Source organism: Aythya marila (genome assembly GCF_965140915.1).
Source record: "Aythya marila genome assembly, chromosome: 20".
NCBI classification, from domain to species: domain Eukaryota; kingdom Metazoa; phylum Chordata; class Aves; order Anseriformes; family Anatidae; genus Aythya; species Aythya marila.
In genome coordinates this window covers 3,966,681-3,988,913 of record NC_139061.1, presented here as the reverse complement: position 1 = coordinate 3,988,913, position 22,233 = coordinate 3,966,681, and the positions used below count along the sequence as shown (strand labels likewise).

Genomic DNA, 22,233 nt, shown 5'->3' with positions numbered 1-22,233 from the left:
GCCCCCAGCTCTCTCCCACCGCCCCTCTTGGTGGGAATAAAGCCAGGATGCTCCGCTGGGTGAGGATGGTGCTGGGCTAGCTGGTGCTCAGCCCCCTGCACACCCTCCTTTATTACTCCCATCAGCATTCGAATTGTTTTCGTTCTGTGCGCCAGAGCCCTCTAGGAAAAGAAAATAATAAATAATAATCAGCAGGCTTTGCATCAATACCAGGGATGTTAATGAGAGCTGCTGTTCTGCAAGCTGTGCTGCAGCTGGAGGCACAGCCGGGCCGTAAGGACCGCTCGCTCCTCCAAAAGCCTGTCCCCAGCCCGAGGTGGCCACGCCAGCAGGGAGCAATTCTTGTCCCCAGGATGTCACGGTGGTGACGTGGGACACACATCCCAGCTGAGGGCTCTCCGCAGCAGCTTGTTGGTAGATGGAGCAGCTTTCCCCAGCCTGTAACTCTCCCCCGTCCAAAACTGGCCATCGGTGGTGATGCTGAGCACACGGAGGTGTCCTTGCAGCCCGTCCCTTCCCCCTGCATCCTCCAGCACCCCCCGGTCACACTGTACCCACACAGCACACCAAGCCCTGGGGATGCCCCCACTGTCCCCACCCCATTGTGGAGCTCCCAGGGCACTGCCCTGCCCCACTGGGGAGCTGAGCAGCATCTGCACCACGCTCTGCACCAGCACAGCCCCAGCAGCTTCCTGCCCCGGGCTTATCTCTGCACCCAGGCGGCCCCGAGGAAGCCCAGCACCCTCGTGGCATCGCTCCGTGCATGCACAGACACCGCAGGCCGGGGCTGGGCATTTCGGGGGCGATGCCAGTCCCCAGCTGGAGTATTTCAGGGCAGCATCTCAGGGCAGCAGCCTGACCTCCCCCCATGCACAGCGTGGGTGTCATGATGCAGACTGGAGATAAATATTTTGGACTTTATCTCGCTGGTGTATCGTGTAGATCGGCGGGGACACGTCCTCGCTGCTCACCCGGTGATACCGAGTGACCAGAAATAGCCTGAGAAAGGCAGAGGAGCTGTCGGCCTCCTCCCAGGCTCCTGGGGCACGGCGGGTCCTGCAGAGGGACAGCACCACGTATTTTGGGAGGGAACAGGATGCGTGTGCCCTGGTGTGGGTCTCTCTGGGGACCCCACGGCCACCCAGGACAGGGTGGTGGCAGTGTCTGCAAGCAGCTGTGAGCAAGAGGAGAGCACGAACCTCTCAGCAAGCCTTGGCTGGCAGCTTACAGACAGAAATAGCATGGGATTTGCTACATCAGTCGTGCAGGAGGCACTTATCTCTGCGGAAATACCCACAGGCAGGGTGCACAGCCCCATTTGGGGACAGCCCTGCATCCCCAGGGATGCACCAAAGCCAATGCACACTCCGTACTCACGGTTATAGAGTGGGATTGCATCTTTCAGATGCTTTGCAAAGCAATGGAAATGATCCCTAAATCCCAAGGGCAGCTGGGGGAGGATCAGGCAGAGCCTGTGGCAGCGATTCACCACGCAGCACAGCCCTGTGCCCGCCGGCTCCATCACTTCTTTGCCTGCTATCTGCCCTGCCAGCACACAGCAGAAGCCAACAGATACAATAAAAAAGCATTTGGAAAAACACCTGGAGCCTCTGCTGGCATCTTCCTCTCCAGATTAATGGGAGGGGAAAAAAAAAAAAAAAAAGAGGAAAAGCAACCCCCATCAAAGAGCACCACCAGCTTTGCAATTCTCCAACGAGTTTGACATCCACTTCCAGGGCGGGGAAACCCTGACCCCGTGGGCTCTTTCCTCATGGCACAGCTCCGGGGGGTTACGCAGGCAGGTGCCGGGGGTGGCACCCCGTGCCCTTGGGGACACAACCTCACTGCAAACAGCTCTCAGCCCCAGCACCAGCTGCAGGCTGAGCGCGGCTTCGCTCTCCCCTTGCACAAGGGCAGCGGCACTCTGAGCCGCACGCTGTGCGCCCTGCAACCGCCCCGGGGCACGAGGAGGTGCCAAGAGCATGCAGGGCCCCGATAAGGGCGGCGGGTAGGAAACGGGGCTGAAATCCTTGGGTTTCATAAGTCGTGTGACAATAGCGCGAGGCGCTGCCAACTTTCCTCTCGCGCACGGAGCGACAAGTGCTCGGAAACGGCAGGGCCCCGCGAGGAAAAGAGCAGAAAAGACAAAGAAACCCTGCCAAAGAGGAGCGCCTGGGCATGGTGCCTTTTTCTGCCATTCAGGTCCCTCTCTTGCCTGAGCTGGGACTGTCCCCGCTCACGGGAAATAAATGCCTTGAACCTCAGGAGCTGAGGGAAACACGAGCTGCCTGCACAAACCCCGAGGCTGAGCTCCGAGCTCCCCACTGCAGCTCTCTGCACCCGCTCTGGGTGCCTTTTGCATGTCAAAGTCAGGATTTTCAATGCAAATGCTGCTGAGCCCCAGCCCCGTGAAGCTCAGGTGCTAGCACAGACTTGGCCCCGCTGGCTGCAAGCCACACGTTTCGCTGGGGGTGAATCTTTGGACAACAAGGGGCAGGCTGGAGGCGTGGGACGGTGCAAAACCCTCCTTGGGGTCCGCTTGGGCAGAGCCAATTCTTGGCCCTGGGGATGGTCAGGGAGGTTGTGCTGCAAGGAAAAGGCAACTTCTGCCCCCAAAGCCTGCATCCAGAAGCAGAAATGGGCTAAAAAAAAAAGCATCTTTGGGAGTGCAGCTGTGCAGCAGGACTGCACCCCAGGAGGGAGGCCGGCATCCACAGGTCGCATCCTGCCCCTTCCCGGGGCAAACGGCATCCCCAGCGGCAGCGATCACCATCTGCACGGGGCTTGCAAAGTGCCTTGGCTTCACATTTGCCTAAAATCAAGTGCTAGGGAAATGAAGGCACGCCGGTCCCTCAGCACAGCCCCACAAGAGCCCCGCAGCAGCTGCAGGGAGCAGGAGGAGCAGGGCTGCGACCTGCAGGGCGCTGGGGACAGCTCAGAGCTGGTCAAGCTTCATCCTCCCCGCTTCGGCACGGGATTTGTATATGGAAAAAAACCTGCCAGGAGAAGGACAGCAGCCCCGCTCCGTCTGGATAAATAGTTAACCAAGCAGTCAAAATAGCCGGTGCTACGAAACAGCTGCTGGGACAGGAGGCAGGCGCCGAGGGGAAGCATCGCTGTCAGAGCGGGATGGGAGGAAGGATGAATTTGGGAACAGGGGTGGCAGAAGGGGCACAGCCCCCAGGTGGTCCCTGTGTCAGCCTCTTCCCATGAGAAGCCCAAAAGCAGGTGCTGGAGAGGGTGTCCTACCCGGGTGCTGGTCCCCAGCTCACGCTGCTGGTGTGGGGTGCCCCATTGTGCCCCCCCAGGAGCTTAGCAGTGGGGGCTCACAGGGGGATCAGCGCTGAGTACAGCTGCACCATGACCCCAGGGCCCTTTTTGGGGCCTTCAGCATCCCCAAAAACCTGCATGAAGGACCTAGGGTGCATCAAAGAAGCTCACCATAGATCTGGAAGCAGCAACATGAGGCAGCACAGGACCCATCACCACACAACCTCCTTGGGGACATCCCAGGGGGCATCCAGACCCTGTGAAGGGCTTGTAAAGCCAGGAATCCCCCTTCTCCACCCCTGCTGAATGGGCAGGGCTTTGCCCTAAATCACGCACCTGAGCCAGAGACCCACACCTGAAGGCTGTGAGCAGCTCTCCCCCACCCAGCACAAGGGCACGTTACCCCCAAAAGCATTTTTCCAGCACAAAGCTCACCTACCCATGCAGGATCCAACCCAACCCCAATGCCCCGGGCCATGTGTGCATCAAAATGTGCTTCAATAACAGCAGGAGAGACTTTTGGGTGGGAAGAGGTTGGGTGTGCAGGAGCCTGAGGGATTCTCTGCCCTGGGGATGGATGAATTTGGGGCTGCAGCGCTCACACCCTTCTTGCTGCATCCCAGGGTCAGGACGTGGGAAGCCACCTCCCAGCCTAAAACCCCGGGCTAGGACACAGACTTTGCCACGACGAGACCCCACCGGAGCCACTTTATGTGTCACCATGGCATTCATCTTTCCACTTCACCCAAATAATTAAGCCTATTCCAAGCCCCAATTGCACTAATTACCCCAACCCCCAAATTGCTCCCATCCTCCCCCAGGCCAGGAAAATCATTGCTGCGACTCCCACACCTGGCGGGACGGCGCATCACCTGCGGGGGGATGCACACACACTCCCCAAACCTGCTGCTTGGATTTGCAATCGGGAAAGATTTCCTATTTAAACCGCGTGCTCTCCAGGCCCTACCTGCAGCGCTCCCTCCTTGCTGGCTGGTGAGCTATTTTAATGAATTACCGAAATGCCACCCAGCCACGAGCAGCATATGCTCCGGGTGGGTTTGAGCACAACGGGAGGAAGCGCTACAGATGGCTCCGGGCCGGAGAAACCGGCAGCGAAACTGCCTGACGGCCGCCAGCATTGATTAAGCTCCTCTGAAAGCCGTCATTAACCCCCGGAGAATTGCCATCATTCCTACAAGACGCAGCCGGGCAGCTGGGGGCTGGAGACTGCGCTGAGATTTCGGCTTTGGAAAAGGCCCCGAAATGTCAACTTTCCCAGGGAAAATTCACAGAAAATGAAAAAAAAAAAAAAAAAAAGTCATTCTGCTTCGGCCAGAACATTGTATTTCTGCAAAATCACTTTGTTTTCCCTTTGGTTTTTTTAAAGTGTGGTAACGGAGTGCAAATAAAACAAACGTTTTCAAAACAAGGGTAACTTTACAACAAAAAATGTAAATATTTGTCCTGACAGAGTGACACGGGCTGCTCCGACATTGTCAAGACCTTTTCTCACCCCTGTTTTCCCCCCAAGTGTGTTTTGCTTTAGTTTTTATGAGAAATCAACAGTTTTAGAAAGCTTTTGGATTTTCCAGTGGAAAAGAGCTCGAGGGAAGCTTTTTCAACAAGTTCCGCCAATTAGCTCTTGGCTGCCGGGCCCCAAGGCTGCTGTGAATTTTCCATTACTGGAAATCTTAAATATCAAAACTGGATGTTTTTCTACAAGATAAATGGGGCTGCGGGGCAAGCCGGCAGCTGCGGCTGCACAGTGCGTCGGCCCGCTCGCTCACCGCTCCCTTCAGCCCTCACTGCTTACAGAAACACTAAAACGAGAGTGACCAATTTCTTGCAAAGAGCTTGGTTTTGGTGTTTTCTTTCACCTGAGATTCACAGGGTGAGCGTGTGCAGGAGCACTGGGGCAGTGCTGACAGCTCCCAGCTGTTCCCACCTCCCGCCTGGGTTGTGCACCCCAAACCTCTCCGTGCAGCCCGCAGCAGCTGCCCAGACGTGCAGCTGTGCTCCAGATGTGCAGCGCCCCCGAGCAATTCCCCACGGGCAGCAGGTCCCGAGCAGCCAGAGTTTCAGGCCAGCTTGCTCAGAGGCTCAGGATGGATGCTGAGCGTGGGGCTGGATGAGGCGCGGTGAAACCCGTGATGTTTCGTGAGGATCGTGGAAGGTTTGTATTTCTGCCAGCGGTAACGCACACCGTGCACATCGCACACCACGTTCATCAAAAAATACAATTTCAAAGGCATGAAATATTTAGAAGCAGCAAAGCAGCGGGACATTAGGTAGCAGTAATATTCGTGGGAAATAAGGAGGAGGTTTGGTTTAATTATTGCATTCCCAGCTCGCACCTTTTTGGCAAAAGGGCAGCCAAATCCTGGCATCCTGTGCCTGCCTCCAGCCCGTGCCTGGCTGTGGGGCCACGACGCCTCGGGGCTGGGGCTGTGTGCCCGTCAGAGGCTTCTCCCCTCTCCTTTTTAGCATCCTTTTGGGTCTCGGCTAGAAGGACAGAGCCCGGGGGTGGATTTCTCTGCCGGCTCCGGAGGTTTCTGTGCGATCTCAGCGCTGGTGTGACTCAGCCTGACTCAGCCTCGCCGAGCTGCGGCGCGGAGTGGGGAAGGCAGAGGCTGGCGGCTCGTGGAAGTGCTTTCAAGGGCCCTGCCTGAAGCTGCTGTGTGTACGGATGCTGGGTTTGGGGGGGGATTTTTTAATGTTCCTAAAGGGTGATGCCAAGCCCTGGGAAGGATCCTGGTGATGGGGCCAGCACAGGACCGGATGCCCAGTGGGAAAGTTGCGCGGTGCCACCAAAATCAGGAGCTGGGGCAGATCCTGGGCAGCTCAGGGCTGACGTCCCCAAAGCACCAGTTTTGGGATCATTGTGCAGAAGGAGAAAAAAACATTCCACGAGAAAACCTTACAGTGCAGCTGCACAATCCCTGTTCCACCGCTGTCCCCTGCCCTTTCCGAAGGGGACCTCGGCCTGCCTGGGGACCTCACTGCAACCACGACATCCTCAGCCCCGTGCCACCACGAACACAGCACTTTTAAGGGTGAAAACCAGAAATAGCGAGAGCTGTTCCGAGGGCAGCTCTCCGAGCAGGCTGTTTTGCCTGCACAAAACAAGTCCCAGGGGAGCTGGGAGTTTCCTTAGGCGGGAAGGGCCATGAGAGCCACCGCGCAGGGCCAGGGCAGGGCTTTTCTCATTATTTTTATTTAGGTGGCAGAGAAATCTGACGGCAATAGAAAGGAGCTGGAAAAACAAACAGGTGTGTCCGGCACCGGAGGGGCCGTAGCTATAGCAATGGGACAGCCCTATTGACAAAAGGCTGCACAAAAGACCTTCTTTATGGATTAAAAGTGGCTCGCAAGCTGGCCATGCAGGGCTGGGGAGCCAAAAAAGCAGCGCCGGGTGAGCGAGTGCTGGGTGCCAACCCGCTGCGCCCAGCATCCCCCAGTGGCATTTCTCTGCGGTCCATGGAAATGGGGCATTTGTGCAGGGGGGGCTCTCCCATCACTGCAGTGGGGTCCCAGCTCTGCAGCAGGCAGGGAAGGGGTTATTTGGGGTGTCCCCAGGCCCTGTTCTTCCACTTCCTCCTCTTGTGGTTGCAACCTGGGGCGAGTGCTCGCAGGCTTTTTGAGCTCTCCAGATCCTGGGTGCTGCTCGGTGCCTGAGCGGGGTGCCTCCCCCTCACCGCTCCCACCACAGGCACCCCTAACAGGAGAGGCAAAAGGCTCCCGAGGGGCCTTTGGGTGCTCAGACAGCCCCGGTGCAGCTCCCAAAGCGAAGCCGTGACCGACACCAGGGTGAGGCAGTGCCCTGGACAGGGGACAGTGCCAGCCTCTGGGGCTGCAGCGTCCTCAGCACAAGAGGATTCGCATTCGGGGCGAGCTTTGCCACAGACGAGGGCTCGTGAATAATGAACCGAGCCGCTCGCAGGCTGGGGCTGAGCCGCAATTCTCCATTTTGACTTATCTGAGCCTTACCCGAAGACGGGCTCGTAATTAAAGCCATAGATCAGCGCTGACATCTGCGTGACTCTGCATACAGGCGCTCGACGCCGCTTGAGCGGGGCTGAGAGGAGCCCAGCCCTTGCTATCCAGAAAATTTGGGGTGTGTGGGGGGGATATTTGAGAAAATGAGCAAGTGGCAGTGCCTCTCCCTCGGGCCCTGGCAGCCTGGAGGGCAGTGGCTCCGTGCTGGTAGAAAAGGCTGTGTAGGTGACCACAGAAAGGAGGAGGGAGCCGGTCCCCAAAGAGCAGGGGGATCCTGCCCACAGGAGGCTGCCTCCCCCAGCAGCCCTCACATGGACTCGGGAAAAGGGGGAGGTGGAAATCAGGAGCTGGAAGTCACCTTGGGCTGGACCCCTGGGGCTGTGCCAGCAGTGTTGCATGTCCCTCATCTCCTTCAGCTGTGCTGAAATGGTGCGAGGTGAGGGGAGAGCGGCGGTTCCCCAAAATCCTCACAGGAGGAAAGGGGCAGGAGCTGGGGAGTGCCCCAGGGGGTGCCTCGGGGCATCGAACCTCGCGTCCTGGGAGCCACATCCGGGGGGGGGGGGGGGGACACAAACCTGGCCCAAGCCCAGGTAGCACCAGCACAACTGGGGCAAGGAGAGGGGAATTTCCCTCATTTCAGTGGGGAAATCAAGACTTCGCCCCACCACATTACTCAGGAGCCAAGAAATCAAACACGGATGGCGAAGCCGTCCGAGCGGTGACACTGGGGGGTTACAGCACTGATAAACCACAGATCCCGGGGATGCTCCTTGCTCCCGGTGCTGCCGGCAGCTGCTCCGGGGGCGTGCAGCCCTGCGGGGCCGTATGCTGCTGCTGCCGCCGCACCGGGAACAGGCGCTTCCCGGGCCCGCGGGGACAGGCTGTTCCCAGCCGGCGAGCCCCGGCGCTCGGCTGCCTGGCGAGCGCTCTGGGTGCTTGCAGGAACAAGCTGGGAAGAAACTGTGTGATTTTTTTTTTAATTATTTTTTGCAGAAGAAACCTTCTGACAGCAGCAGCCGGCGGTAGCACCGGCAGCTCCTGCACCCCGTGTAAGCTGTGCTGGCCCCGAGGGCACGAAGGGGCACTGAGCACCGTACAGAAAGTGGGTGAGAACCCAGAAGGAACAGAAAGGATCTATCTTGTGTGCTTCTGGCACCAATTCTGGCTGCACAGAGCAGAGCAGTGTCTCTACCTCCTGTCATCCATGTGGTGGGGCCAGGCTGGGCAGTCGGTGGCGGTGCCACCACGCGGAGACCTCCTGGGCACCGACCCCTCACCCATGGGCAGCCCCTCTGGGCGCTGTGCAAATCTAATTAAAGAAAAGCTATAGTCCGTCAGCAGCCTTAAGCATCATCAGAGCAAAATTGCCCAGTGAGTTCATGGTAAATAAGCAGCTATTTTAGGCTCCCTGGGTCCTGCCCCTGTGGGAGGTTTGCCTCCCCCAGTGGGATGGAAATGCAGGAACCTCAGGGCAAGCAAGGAGCACGGCCTCAGAAACACCAACAGCATTGAGGAAGCTGAGCCCCCTTCTAGCAAGCGAGGAGCCAAAGCTCAAACTCATCTTGGTGTACTTTGGGCCTGGCAAACGAGTGGAGGAAAATGCTGTTCTTCAAAGCAAGGCAAGAAGGGTGGCTACTGGGGGCAAAGCCATGTTTAAAACCCAGCAGCGTATCCTGAATTGACCAACAGGATACGAAACACTCTCTTCTCTTTAAATATTAACGCTCACAGTAAGAAGGAACGAAAACATTTAAGAAAGAAAAATGACAATTGTTAGGAAGAAAAAAGCCCGGCCTGCCACTCACAGGAATGTGAAACCCAGGGTCTGAGTGGGAAGACGGCTGTGAAACCATTGACATTTTTGATTAATGAGCTTTCTGTGGGTGGTTTATGTAAAGGAGAAGGGTAAGAAACGCAGACATGACTTGTCTGAAGCAAGCTGATGAACTAGAGGTCTCCTAGCTCGAGAACTCATCCTGCCTTTTTTTTCCTGCCTGGCTGGATGTGAGAGCAAGTCCCACAGCCTGTGAGCTTCCTCTCAACTGCTCTGCTCGGGTTTCAGGGCAACAGGAGCAATTTAAAGCCTACCTTTGATCACTTAACTACATGTGCTTAAGATTATGCCTTGGTTCCTTGCTTAATTCAGTGTAAAATAAGTGTGAGGAGGGATTGAAGCCCTACTAAATGCCCAGCTTTACACGCACGATGAAGTCTCCTCCTGCGCCCATCGCAGGGGTGAGACTCCTGCTTGGAGAGAGAAAAAGCTCTGTGGGGTGGTTTCATGGATTAGAAAGCGTAAGGTCAGAAGGGGAAGCGTTTCCTGCGGTTCCTCAGGCACAGACGTGGGATCTTTCACCCCAAAACCCCAACAGAGCCTCAGCAGCCCGGGGGCAGGAACGGCACGGCAAGCCACCGCCGCTGAACCCACTGGCAGAGGAAGTTCTACTGGGTCGGGCTAAAAATGCAGGGGGAACACATTTAACCAAAATAATTCCTGGTGTGGCACAAAGCCCAGCACACCACCTTGTCTCTCACTTCTGCATCCTTTTTGCTTTTGCCCACACGCATGGTGCCGGCACCAGAGGAGCACAGCAGCAGCAGCAGCTCCTTTGGGTGCTTCCCCGAGCTGCTCCATGGCCATGTGCATCGAGGAGGCCAAAACCTGTGGGTGCCACAGCCCCGGGAAGGCAGTGAGGTGGAATTTGTGCCCCCAACACCTCCACAGCAGCTCCTTAATGGTGACAACTCGTTACAAAGAGCTAGAAATCCTTTGCAGGGCAGACATTCGGGACAGCACAGCAAGAAGGGGGGCTGTGCTCCAAAGCCCAGCACGGCTCTGCCACCTAAACTTCAGGCCCTGGGAAGTGCCAAAATCCTGGAAAGCAGCCTGCACGAGAGTGCAGACACTTTAATTTTATATTTCTCTAGACTTTTTTTTGTGCAATGCAAGCTCACGTATTGCATAGTTGCAGTATTTATAAGGAATGAAGCAAGAAACCAACTTCAAAAAATTATGTGAATTGCCAGCTAAACACCAAGAGGAGAAGCTCCCCAGCAAACCACCTGGCTCAGGAGTGGAAAGACCCCATCTGTGATGGTCCTGGAGGCAGAAGGGGAGAGCTGCTGTGTGCAAGGTGCTGCTGAGGGCAGAGGCAGAACAGCTCTGGTGCCCTGGCCATGCCCTGGGTGTCTGGTGGGCCAGGAGCCCTGCACCTTTGGTGCACTCCACACCACCACCCAGGGAACCCCACAGCCCTCTGAGTGGCACAGCAAGGTCTAATTTCAATTTGAACTTTGAATTTCAGTCCTTTTTCCACATGTTTTCATGCACATCCTAATCTAAACGCGCCTCCCAGCCCATGAACCCAAAGGGAACACAGCTCTAAATGCATAGGGCTGCTACAAAACTATGAGATTTCCATCTCTTTGTCAGGAATGCTTATTGATGGTTCTGGGTAGAGGAAGGGAGATTTTTTTTTTTATATATATTTTTTAATGTATATTCTTCCCTGGATTGCATACTTGCTTATGAGCCCCAGCACAGTGCTGCAGCCTGGCTTTGAGGCGGGTGGCAGCTTTTCATTATTTGTGCTTCCTTCGGTAGAAGGACCTAAATAAATCAGACCCAACCATCATGGAAAGAATGAGCTTTAATCTGATTTCCTTCACCTCTTGTTTAACTCCTTTCCTATTCATAGCAGCTCTCCCTCGTTCACTGGGCTGGGAAATGCCTTCTTGGCTCTAACCCCGGGGCGGGTCGTGCTCCTTTTCCCCAGAGCCCCGCGGCTCCTGCTGGATGCGGCCCCGATGCCCTGTGCACCCCCGGGGTGGCTGCAGGAGGGTGCCAAGCGCCCTATTTATGGCCTTACACCACTTTCCCCTATTCCCCTATTTACCTAAGGGCCAGTGGCTGCCTCAGCAGAGACCCAGCATCACTCACTCCTGTGTAAGCAGAGCGTGGCCAGCTCCTGAAGGCAGGTTAACAAATCTCCCCCTGTAAGCTGGCTGACAGCCTGAGCTGGAGCTTTTGGGAGAAAAATGGTTTTGACTCAGGGCATCCGAACAACAGCTCCCAGCCCTTTTGGTTGTGAGCTTTATGTTCCAGGGGCTGGGACCAGGCTGACTGTAGCTGCAGAGGGAGCTGAATCTGTTCCCCTCGTAACCTTGCTGACAGCACCTGAAACCTCAGACCTGGCTCTCAGTCCCCACTCTCCCACGACCCCTGCAATTTATTTGTATTTAGTGAAATCACCCATCGAGACCAGTCTCTGAGCATGTGGAACCAGTGGAAACAACTCAGGGCGTTGGGTAAATACAAGAATGGTGTCGGCTTCCTTGCTTACCCTTCCCTGACCAACTTCCCTCGAGCTAAAACTAAGCCACGGGTGCTGTGAAGCTAAGCCCAGGCGACGAGGTGGGCACCAGCCCTTGACAAATCCTGCTAATTAGAACAGAGGTCCTGAGACAAATCTCAGCTTAGCAGGAGGCAACACCTGGGGCCCCAGATTTGCATTTCAGGCTTGAAGGCAAACAACCACCGGCACTGAACCCCAGGGGTATCCATGGCAAAACTTTGTTTTTAGGATAAGGCCACTGGAATGTAAACAGCAGGGCTGGAATTTAAAAGAAGACTCCAGCTGTACGTGTCCTGCATAGTTTGATGCAATGGCAGACGTATTCCCACTGGGTGAGGATAAGCAGGTTTACTTACGGGCACCAAAAATGAAGATTCCTAAGAAAAACCTTGGATCTCACTGCAAATTCAAACCTTTAACACTCAGTGAGGAGAGGAGAGCAGGAAAGCAAACAAAAAACAGACGCTGTGTTGTTACTTTGTTGTTTTTATATAATTTTTACAATATATTTCTCTTCATTTGCATATTTTACCCACATCTGTAGCTTTCTTTTTACATGTTGAACTGAACTGGAATAAATCTAAAGGTTTGATATATTTTAACAACTGATAAAAATTGCAAAGTAGTAAACCCGTAATAAAAGAAATTATAAAACTTTTTAAAGTGTTTAATGAAAGCAAGTCAAAGGTATCATTACGAACAATGTGGTTTGTCTTAAACACATCATAGGTGATTCAGGCAGGACAACTATTTTATTTTATTTTATTTTTAATATTAGGCACATTTTTTTTTTCAGCATACCTGTTTTCCAGCCAGTTTTATACTACTCAATAGCATCATCACCTGCATCCAACTTGGAAGTGCTGGGGGGATTTTCAAGATGTGATTGATCATGAATATTCATTATTGGTATTCTCTTCTTCTTTATAACTACCAGGAAAAAAAAGAAAAGTGTTCCTTGTCTCTTAAAAATCCGTAATGAATGATTGAGTCGTAAGGCAGCAACAGATTCAGTGTCAACTCAGGTCACAGTCCTTCAGTTCCATCTAGTGGGTAGAAATAATATTTAGTGGACAACGTTTCTAGACAGTCCCTTCAGGGCAAGATGACTGACTCAAGGCCAGTTACTGCTGGTAGAGTAAGTAGGTGGTGCGCCTAGTAAGGAACACTGGCCACTCCTGTGTCATCCTTGCAGCCTCGTGTGTCTTCGTACAGAAAGCAAAAAGACAGTCCAACTGAAAATCGTGAGTATGGTAGAGCCGTCACAGGTTCTATGAATGGTTTATTTACAGTCTTCATCCCTGATGTGAAAAAAGAAAAAAGCCTTCTTTCGACTAAAACATAGGAAGATCTCAGCAGCATGCTACATGCCCTAGCAAATCAGCCCGTTGCATATCCTTGACTGCTTGGCCCTCGATTCCCACTGAGGCAGTGAATAGGAAGTCCTACTGCTCAAGAAGAGCAATTTCAAAAGCTCACCTGTCCCATTGATGCGACTCCCTAAAGCAGGCTTAGTAATAACATCTCATTTTGGTGTAGCAACTCAGAATCTGTTCACGCTCCCAGGAAGTGTGAACTCGTTGGTTTCTCACGGATGGGTCTCTCAGACACCCTTGCAGTGAGACTGCAAACTCCAATACATTACTCAGATGTGGGAACAAAATGATCCATGCGTTCAGCATACGCCACAACTCCGATAATTCCCTTCCCATCACAAGCTCCTTCTGGAAGGAAGAAGGGCTTCGACTTTCAGTTGCAGTATACTCAGAGAGGGGCTTCAGAGCAGTATCTCTGCATCCTTTCGGTCTTTGATAAATGGCATGTTTTTCCTGAATTCTGGCATTCTCACTTGCCAAGAGGGCCTCTCCATTCCTGAAGGTAACTGCTTCAGCACAATTCGGTCTTCAGCTTTAAATCTTTCAGGCAGAATAATGACATCCTGATTGAACCTCATCCCCTGAAGCAGCACTCACTTTACACTCCCCTGGCTGAACAGAAAGAAGTCAAGACATCTTTAACTACAGCCCTAGAGGCTGAAGAAAAGGGGATGCATAATGCACAATTCCATCTCACAGGGAGACTGGACCGCCCTTAAAATATGTCCAGACCCAGCTGCTAAGACCATCAATTCAGAGGTCACCCATGGAAGCGGTGCTGCTGTGCTCATGGCACAGTGATATTTAGGCACCACTTACCTTTTCACCAAGCAAGGTCAAGAAGCATATTCCCTTCTCACAGAGCCACTGCCTTCACCCAACTTGAATCAGTCACCTAGACTCCACTACTGAAGTTTTTGGTTGCCTTTTTTTTGTATTTTATTGTTGAAGTGGGGAAGGGAAGAAGAAAATAATTCTCACTGGAAGTTCTCTGAATTGATGGTTGACAAGACCAGCTATAGGTACTGCATAATGGTGTACAAAATTCATCCCTAAATCCTTCTATGTTCTTTGTAACTCTTTGGAAAGGGAATAACCAGTGTAGCTGAGCAGGAAGAAAGCCAATTTATTTCAACATAGAAGGTCTGCAATTCATTCCACCTTCATTAAGAGTAATGCAGTTATTGCTGTGTAAGACAAGACCGGATTGATAATTAACCCCCACCCTGAGTGCTGGGAGTCCAGGTTCCCACCATTGCTGAGAAGGACCTCCTTAAGCCACTAGTACTCAAATAATTAAAAGAAAAAAACCCTCATGAATAATTTCTTCAATGATCTTTGAGAAACATGCAAGTTCCTCAGTTCTTCATATCACCACTGCTTAGTGAATGGAGGCCTGCCTTTGCTCTCTGCCCTAGAATAAAGTACGATTTAGAATAATACCATCGGAGATAAATTAAGGTAAGAACAGATGATCCAGCTGATTGAATCAGAGAACAGGAGAAACATTAACCTCTTGCACAAGGATGCTCTGAAGCTGGAATTCTTTAACTGCTATGCAATCACCCGGCATTTGTTCTACAACCTGTAGTTTACCAATAATTAAAGTTCTTTTCCCTGGGTAGTAGCCTTCAAGGCAAAAGTAAACATGACAGGATTCAAGCGTGGACCATTTCTGCATCAGCCCACCAGATTCTGGTTTGCCTGTTTCACTCCAATGATACACAGGTGCTGCTGACTGCATCGTTCTAAGTTCAATCTTTTCAAAACTTTCAGGTTTCATCAATCGTTTCCTTGGGAGCAGATGATACCAATGGGGGGCCTTCCATTCTCATACTTCAGCTACCTTCTTTCATTTACTTTCTTTGAATTTAAAAAAAAGGAATTGTTCTGTTTACTCTAACATGCTACAATATGTGCATACATAACTGTAGGCGACGCGTGAGTTACTTCAAGATGTGCTTTTTCATTGAAGTGCGCTTTTACTTTTACAAATTCTACATCAAGGTGGAAGGAAGGAAGGCTGCAGAGTGCTCATACACTGAAGCTGAAGGAACTTTTCCTGAACGGAGTTAAGATGTTTGTTCCAAGGTTCCTATGGACAAACTACTCTATCCCATGCACTCCGGCCTGAGCCAGTATTAAACATTCCAGAAACTTGTTGATTTGTTTGGGTAGTTAATGGCAAGGCTGATAGCAGCAATGTTTTTCAGGGCCTAGAAGAGAGAAGAAAAAAAGCTAAGTCACGTCACACATTCTCCCAGTTCAAAACTGCGAAGAAATTCTTCTATTAATTTAAAAGAAATAATTAATTAACCATCCTGTCTCTACCTGGTTACCTCCTGGTACTGCATTTATTGTCACACATCCACACAGTTTCAGTGAGGCAACTGCGTTTTCAGTGGCTGAAAGATCACCCCCACCCTACCCCCCTTTCCACGTTTTGGCAGTTGAGGGGTCAATACAATTAAATTAGATAAACCCTATTGAACTACTTGTATTAGAATGAGTTAGTGTTCTTTCCCAACAGTCAGTTTGTGACACATCATCTGACTAGTAAAGGAGAAAAGCATTTGTGCACAGTTCATCACAGACAAACTTCAGAGGCCTGTCATGGTATAATAAATGCCATTGGGCTATCAGAAATTGTTCATTATTTCCATCTGCCATAAAAATATTACAAAAAACACATCTCCGGGGTTGTGCAATCTTGTAATTACCTGTGCTGTGCAGCGATGAAGATGATCTTCAGTATTTAAGGCAAGCAAATACTCCTGTAGAGATCCAAGCTCCTGCAGGCACAAAGCATTCAATGAGCACCAACACTTCTACCAAAAATATCATCCTACTAACGAACATTAAAATGCTGATCACTAGCAGTCCCTACGAACCAAATGCATCTGAACTACACACAAGACTCTTAGACTAGAACAGAGTTTGTGATTACAGAAATCAGTTAGTTACAGACTGTTCATATGTAATACCCAAAATCAGCTGAAAGGGAACCACATTCAAATGCCTTTAAATTAATTATTTATTCTGAGAGGAATGCTGATTTAAGAGTGGCTTTATGGCCTATGCCTCAACTGCACAAGGAAGAGTCATGACTATTACTTACAGACCATGACAGATAAGGCAACTACATTCCCCTTAATTAGAATTTGCTACCAGACTCCACAAGAGAAAGCTGCTCATATTTCTAAAGCATACAAAAGCTCTGATGAACTTGGCCAAGATAAAGGAAAAATGCATTTAGTTTGACACTGAACTACATAACATTCCCCAGCACTGGGGAGAGGAGAGAGATAAATAAAGGAACTGCTTACAGTAACTCTGTTTTCTGTAACAAAAAAGAGTTCTGCAAGTGCACGATGAAGAGGAAGGAGAATACCAGGCTTGGTCACATCATGACACAAGTTGTTTTCCATATGGGTGAAAAGCTGCCAAAGTGGCTTCAACAAGGTGAGGTCACAGTCCCTGAAAAAAGGTCATTTAAATGAAATAGTGAGTAACCATGATCTTAAGCCTATTCGTAGGAGAAAACAAATCAACCATCCCCTCCCCCCCTCCAATTTAAGGGAACAAAAACATGCATTTCTGACAGTTAGATGTATAAAGCAAGGGAGAAAAACAAGAACCATTTTAAATCCAAATTCAGTCAGGTGTTTCAGCACAATGAATTTCATTCTGAATCAGTGAAGTGAAGAAAACCTTATATTCATGGACACATCTAAATGGCTCTTCTAAAATCGAGTAGCCTCCTGAAATGAGGACTTTAAAATAACTACATACATCATTTTGCTTAATGCTCTAGTTCAGCTGCTTGGAATTGTACAATATCAGCCTGCAGCACGGGGCAGCTGACATCCTGGTTTAGGGCAGACAGATAATTCTTTACAAACAGCTCCAGTCCTGCCTCCTTCCTACTCCCGAGTTAAAGCAAGCCAATTCAAATGTCACTAATTATACAGACAGAATGATAAATACAGTTACATAGAGGGGAAAGAATCTATCAGAATCTGTCATCAGATTAATACAAGGAAAGTATAAAATATAAGCACAATGGAGACTTGATCTTTCACCAGTTAAATTTGTTGTCCACAGGACAAAGCAGGACAAACTTTTTTAATTTTCTAATTAAAAAAAAAAAAGAAGCTAAAAGAACTTGAAAATATCATAAATTTGTAATTACAAATAAAAACAAAATCCGTTTTTCAGACTTTGATGCAGATTGGTGTACACAAAGAGGTAAGCAATGGTTCTATGTAATTGTCCATTTTTATTACTGTATGCAAGTACACTTTGACTTCTTTTTATCAAAGTAAGCTAGTAGAATGCTGTCATTTTATTGGTTTTGTTTGCTCTAAACAAAGAGGGCATAACTGAGGTGTCAGCCGTGATGTGCTAATGAGTTAATGCAACAATACACTTTTTCAAGACTTTAAAAACTCAGTATCTTTTACAACATCTATTTTCAGAAATACTCAGGCCATGCATACTTGAGCACTATCACACCTATCCTTTCTGAAACTCAATTACAGGCTTTGCAATGGTACAACTATAATAATCATTAAAAAGTTATTTACTTGATTAGTGAATCAGATCATTATTTTCACCAGTTTATGATTTCATCCTCACCTTAATTCTGGAGGACAACTAATAGAAAGAGAATCAATTTCTAGAAAATCAAGTGGAAACTGTTTTGTTTTGTTTTTTCCTGTTTTGGTTTATTAAAAAAAAATAAAAATGGCAAAAAACAACAACAAAAACAAACAGCATACAACCCTGCCTTCCAGTGTACAAGGCAGAACAGGGCGCTTACCTCTGGGCGCTGCATTGCACAATCTTCAAGAGCAAGTGAATAGCCTTCAAACGCTGGTGACCAGTCTGGCGGCACGCTACCCCAACCTGCCATTCCCAGATTTTGGCCAGCGGGAGGTGAGGAACTACCCTTTCCTCAGACAGCATCTGCTTTAGAATTTCAAACCCTGGTAAAAAATAAAATTAAAAAAAAAATAAAAATCAAACAGCTATTGCTTTCTAGGGACCCATTTTGCTCATAAATGGTTTTCTCCATATATTGAGCATTGCTCTGGCAAGCAAGAATAAAAATAAAGAACAAAAATCTGAGATAACTCCAGACTACAGTCTGATATACCCAGTCTTTTCTGGGACTAAAATTAAGTAAAAAGTTAGCAAGAATCCTATCTGAAATTGAAGTTTTGCCCCCAAGTAAGGAAAAACAAACACAGGTCCTCAATATTATGTGATACTCAGTAGAGTTTTGCTGATTACAAATCACCCACCATCCTCAATTCTATTAAAAACATCTAAACTCTAAAATAAACTAACAAAGCCTTCCATGCTATATCTACAAATTAGACCCAGAAACAGCCTATTCTAATGGACAACTACTTTTTAAAAAGACAATTAAAATGATATCTGTTTCCAATTATGGCACCTGGGAGTGCTTACTAAATCCTGTGTGTAATTACTGTCCTATAACGAGGCTTTGAATGCAAGTAATGTTATTATAATTGTTATCTCCAAGCCTCTATAAAGATTTGGTATTTCTAGCATACAGTCACAGCATAGGAGCCATTAGCCAAGTTGCAGCTTGAACAAGACAAATTACATATTTCCAAAATTCTGAAGGAAGCAGATTTAAAAAAAAAAAAGCCAACAACAAAAACAGATAAACCCAAGTCTGTCAAAGCTCCTGCAAAATAAATCCAAGAAGTCCTTTCAGTTACAGTCTGAACACCACTCACCTGTCTGAAACCTTCCAAGATGACCTGCGGTCACTGTAAACTTATAACCCCACTCAGTGTTACTCATGTCAGAAGTAAATCGGTAATACAGCGTGTCTCCTGTGTATGGGGGAAGGGGGAAAATACACATTACTACTGAGTTAGTTTTGCTATCAGAAATGCGCTTTGTCATTAAAATAAACTAATCCTAGATATTGTCATTCAAGACAGGTGATTTTTTTTCCCTCTAATTATGAAATGTGCAGAGACTGAAGCAAAATACAGAATGATTTCCACTGTATAAAAACACTTGCAATGTCTCTTACATTTTTGTCAACTACATAAAAGATGAGGGAGTTAAAGAACACAACCGAACTTCACTTTTCCCACTTGTGTAATGGATCAGTTATGATTTACGAAGAAACAACCTCTGAATGGGCAGCCAAGTTCACAGTCCACTAAGCAAAAGGGAAAAAATTGTGAAAGTAAAGTTGCGTTACTCTTATGTGTCAGAAAACAAAATTGCAGACTTCCACATTACAGAACAAAATAGTTAGCCACCTGAAGCTGGAAGAACTACCAAAATGCTTGACCAGTTTACAGTTGTGCAGTGGGACATTCAAGAAGTTTTTGTCACTGTAGTTATCTACAGCTTCACAAAGACGACTACTGGTAGTTAGCTGTAGTGCTAAACAAAACAGATCTTTATCTGTTGTGCTCTGTAACGTCAGATCTGGCTAAAACTTACAATTTCCTTCTTTTCCATTGAAAAGTCACTCTGGGCAGACATGCTAGTTTTCACTGGGTGTGGAATTTTCTAAGTTTCAAGTGGAGGAAAGACTTCAAAAACATTTGAAGAAAACCAAAACAAAAGATTTAAAAAATAATAATAATAAAAAAATAAACAAATCCATTCATTTTCCCCTTTTCACTATGAAACGGAGTCACTGTTCTCTCCTACTCCTACACAGCAGTGACTGCCTGGAGAAAGCCCTGCCATCAAACGTAAAGCCCAGAAGCTGCCTTCAAGTGCCTGGATTCAGCTAGACCCTGCTGAGTGAAATCACGAGCCTCAGTCCAGAGAGCTGTAGCTGGAACTGAAGTTTCACAGGGTGAGACTCAAGTTTCACAGCCAAGGCTGCTCCAAAACAATGGGCCTCAAAGTTCAGTTTCCTGGCAAACCTCTGCAACTACTTGGGAGGAAGAAGAGGAAGGAAAAAAAGTTCATAAAAAATCCAAAATATTTCTACAGAACAGACGTTGATTTCCAACTTGCACCCTGTAACCCAAACTCCTTTGCTGAGAAAGTTCCTAGATCTATTTACAGCTACTGACAATATGCAATGTCAAGTTTCCAGCAATGCCACAGAGCATTTAACTCGGTAGTTTAAAGCAGCTTAACATCAGAAGCATGAGATCTGTGCTGCTTTCTCCATACAGCCCCTCAGATCACTGGCATTTGGTACCGTGTTATAAAAAACGTGCTTACAGAATACAGACCAAAGTTGTCAGTGAAGGGACTGACTTTTTCAGCTATGCTCAGTGGCAACAACTGCAGACAAGGCATTGGCACTCTCTCTTTATTTGCTCTGAGCACTAGTGTAGTACGGAGACGAGAGATAAGCCTATCTGTTTAAAAAAAAATGTGCTTCCTGTGGAAAGTAAGACAAGGCAGAAACAATGTAAGTGAATATCATGCAGAACAAGGACTGTGTTGGAACAGAATCAAGATCAAAATTTGTTTCCAGTAGCTAAGTGCTTGCTTTGACTGAGGTGGGGAAGAAAAGGTCAGAAATAAAACAGTATGGAATGTGTCAAGTAGCAAAACAACAGATAAGCCCACTTCAAAAAAATAAATGCAGGAGATGCCTGTGAGAGCAAACACACAGGGACAAGAAAAGGAGGTTTTTCCCTCACACCTCTCAGTAACATCTGCATTTTCAGTAGTTTCTCTCAAGAGTGCCAGGTACCAGCAATTCCCAATACTTTTGTACTTTAAAACACTGCATGTTCACCTGGAAGCTCAAAATCGTTCCATTTCTGCGGAGACCCACTGAAGCTGTGCCGATCCTGCTGGAAATCACTGCTGCTGGACATGAGCAGCTCATCACAGCCTTCTTCTGTATTACACTGAGAGTCAAATTTGATTGAGAGGTAGATAGCACCGGGAATTTGAACTTTATCCTGAGAAATAAACACGTTATCTTCGTATACTGTAATGCTATATTACCAAGAAGCTATTTAACTTTCACCTTACAAACAGAAGTGGTATAGAGAATATTACAGTACCTCCATAGCAAGAAAAAAAAGCCTTTGTTAGTTTAATAGGGAACTAATCTAACAAATGTAAAGCATGTCCTGTTGCTTGCACTAGATATTGAGTGTAAAAATTAATTACTAGCAATTCTAGTGGTGGTATTCGTTTCTGATATTGATTGTATTGCCAGATCCTAAAGGCTTACATGCCTTTAAAAATAAAGAAGAGAAGAGTCTTAGCTGCAGGGAAGTAAAAATCCCAATGCTGCCCAGAAGCTGTAATTACTTACCAAACTCTATTTCCATGAGCATGCTCAGAAAAATGCTTTCAAACAATACCAAGAAAAGAACAATCAGAAACTGTGTCAGAATATACTCTAAAATGAGAAATATAGCGAAAAAAAAAAAAAAAAAAAGATTCCACTCCTAGCTTTCACCTAACAGCACAACAAAGTAACAGGCCAATAGAAACAAACATTTGGATGAAAAGTAGAAATATTTGCTCATTAAAGCCCTGATACCATTTAAGAATATGAACTGCTTCAAACACATGCATATTAAAACCATTTAAGTTATGGGCTTTTCATATGATCAAATTAGTATATTAAAGTGGCTATTAAAGTGCCTTAGTGAACATATTTCTTTGCAGGGCAAGTCTTCAGCTAACTGGCACTGACTTCAAAAACAACAGGTTATTTCACAGGTACTTCAAGCACAGAAGTCCCGTGGTTATACATGTGGAACACAGCCACATTTCTGCTTCAAACACCTTGATATTTTTCAGTCTTCAAGTCATGTAAGCCCATTGCACTGCAATAGTTATAACTTACCTCAAAATTCGTATTGTTGTTGTAAGGATGTTTAGACTCACGCATCTGGACTGCCATCCCAGGTTCCTCCATGAACTGGCAAGCTGTCAGCGCCATCGTTCCCAGCATGCTCCCACTGCATCCATGCAGCACTTTCTGCAGAATCTGAGGAGAAGCAGCATATTGTGTAAATGCAATTTGCTATCTAAGCAACATCTGCAAACTTACAAGCTAATGACTGATGCATTTCTAGTTGTTTAACATTTCAGAGTAGAGAATCCAGGTACCAGCAAGAAATGAGACAAATTCACATGTCTACAAGCACCTAGAGGTGCAGAAGATTTTACTTTGTCCTCTGTTTCAGACCTTTCGGCCTTTAAGTGATAAAAACATGACAGCTACTACCGACGTCTCTTTCCAT

The 22,233-nt window shown here is 48.2% G+C and overlaps 1 protein-coding gene across 2 annotated transcripts in view; it reads right to left on the bottom strand.

The window, feature by feature from the left end:
- Positions 1 to 12,563: 12,563 nt before the first annotated feature.
- ZZEF1 (zinc finger ZZ-type and EF-hand domain containing 1) overlaps positions 12,564 to 22,233 on the bottom strand; it is a 59,487-nt gene continuing 49,817 nt past the window's right edge. For both annotated transcript variants that reach the window (XM_082776033.1, XM_082776034.1), the window contains exons 49-55: positions 21,834 to 21,977; positions 20,763 to 20,931; positions 18,769 to 18,867; positions 17,820 to 17,985; positions 16,324 to 16,474; positions 15,718 to 15,789; positions 12,564 to 15,213 (exon numbers count right to left, since the gene is read on the bottom strand). In XM_082776033.1, coding sequence (XP_082632159.1) covers positions 15,139 to 15,213; positions 15,718 to 15,789; positions 16,324 to 16,474; positions 17,820 to 17,985; positions 18,769 to 18,867; positions 20,763 to 20,931; positions 21,834 to 21,977 — 876 coding nt within the window. In that variant the 3' untranslated portion in view covers positions 12,564 to 15,138. The remainder of the gene's footprint in view (positions 15,214 to 15,717; positions 15,790 to 16,323; positions 16,475 to 17,819; positions 17,986 to 18,768; positions 18,868 to 20,762; positions 20,932 to 21,833; positions 21,978 to 22,233) is intronic.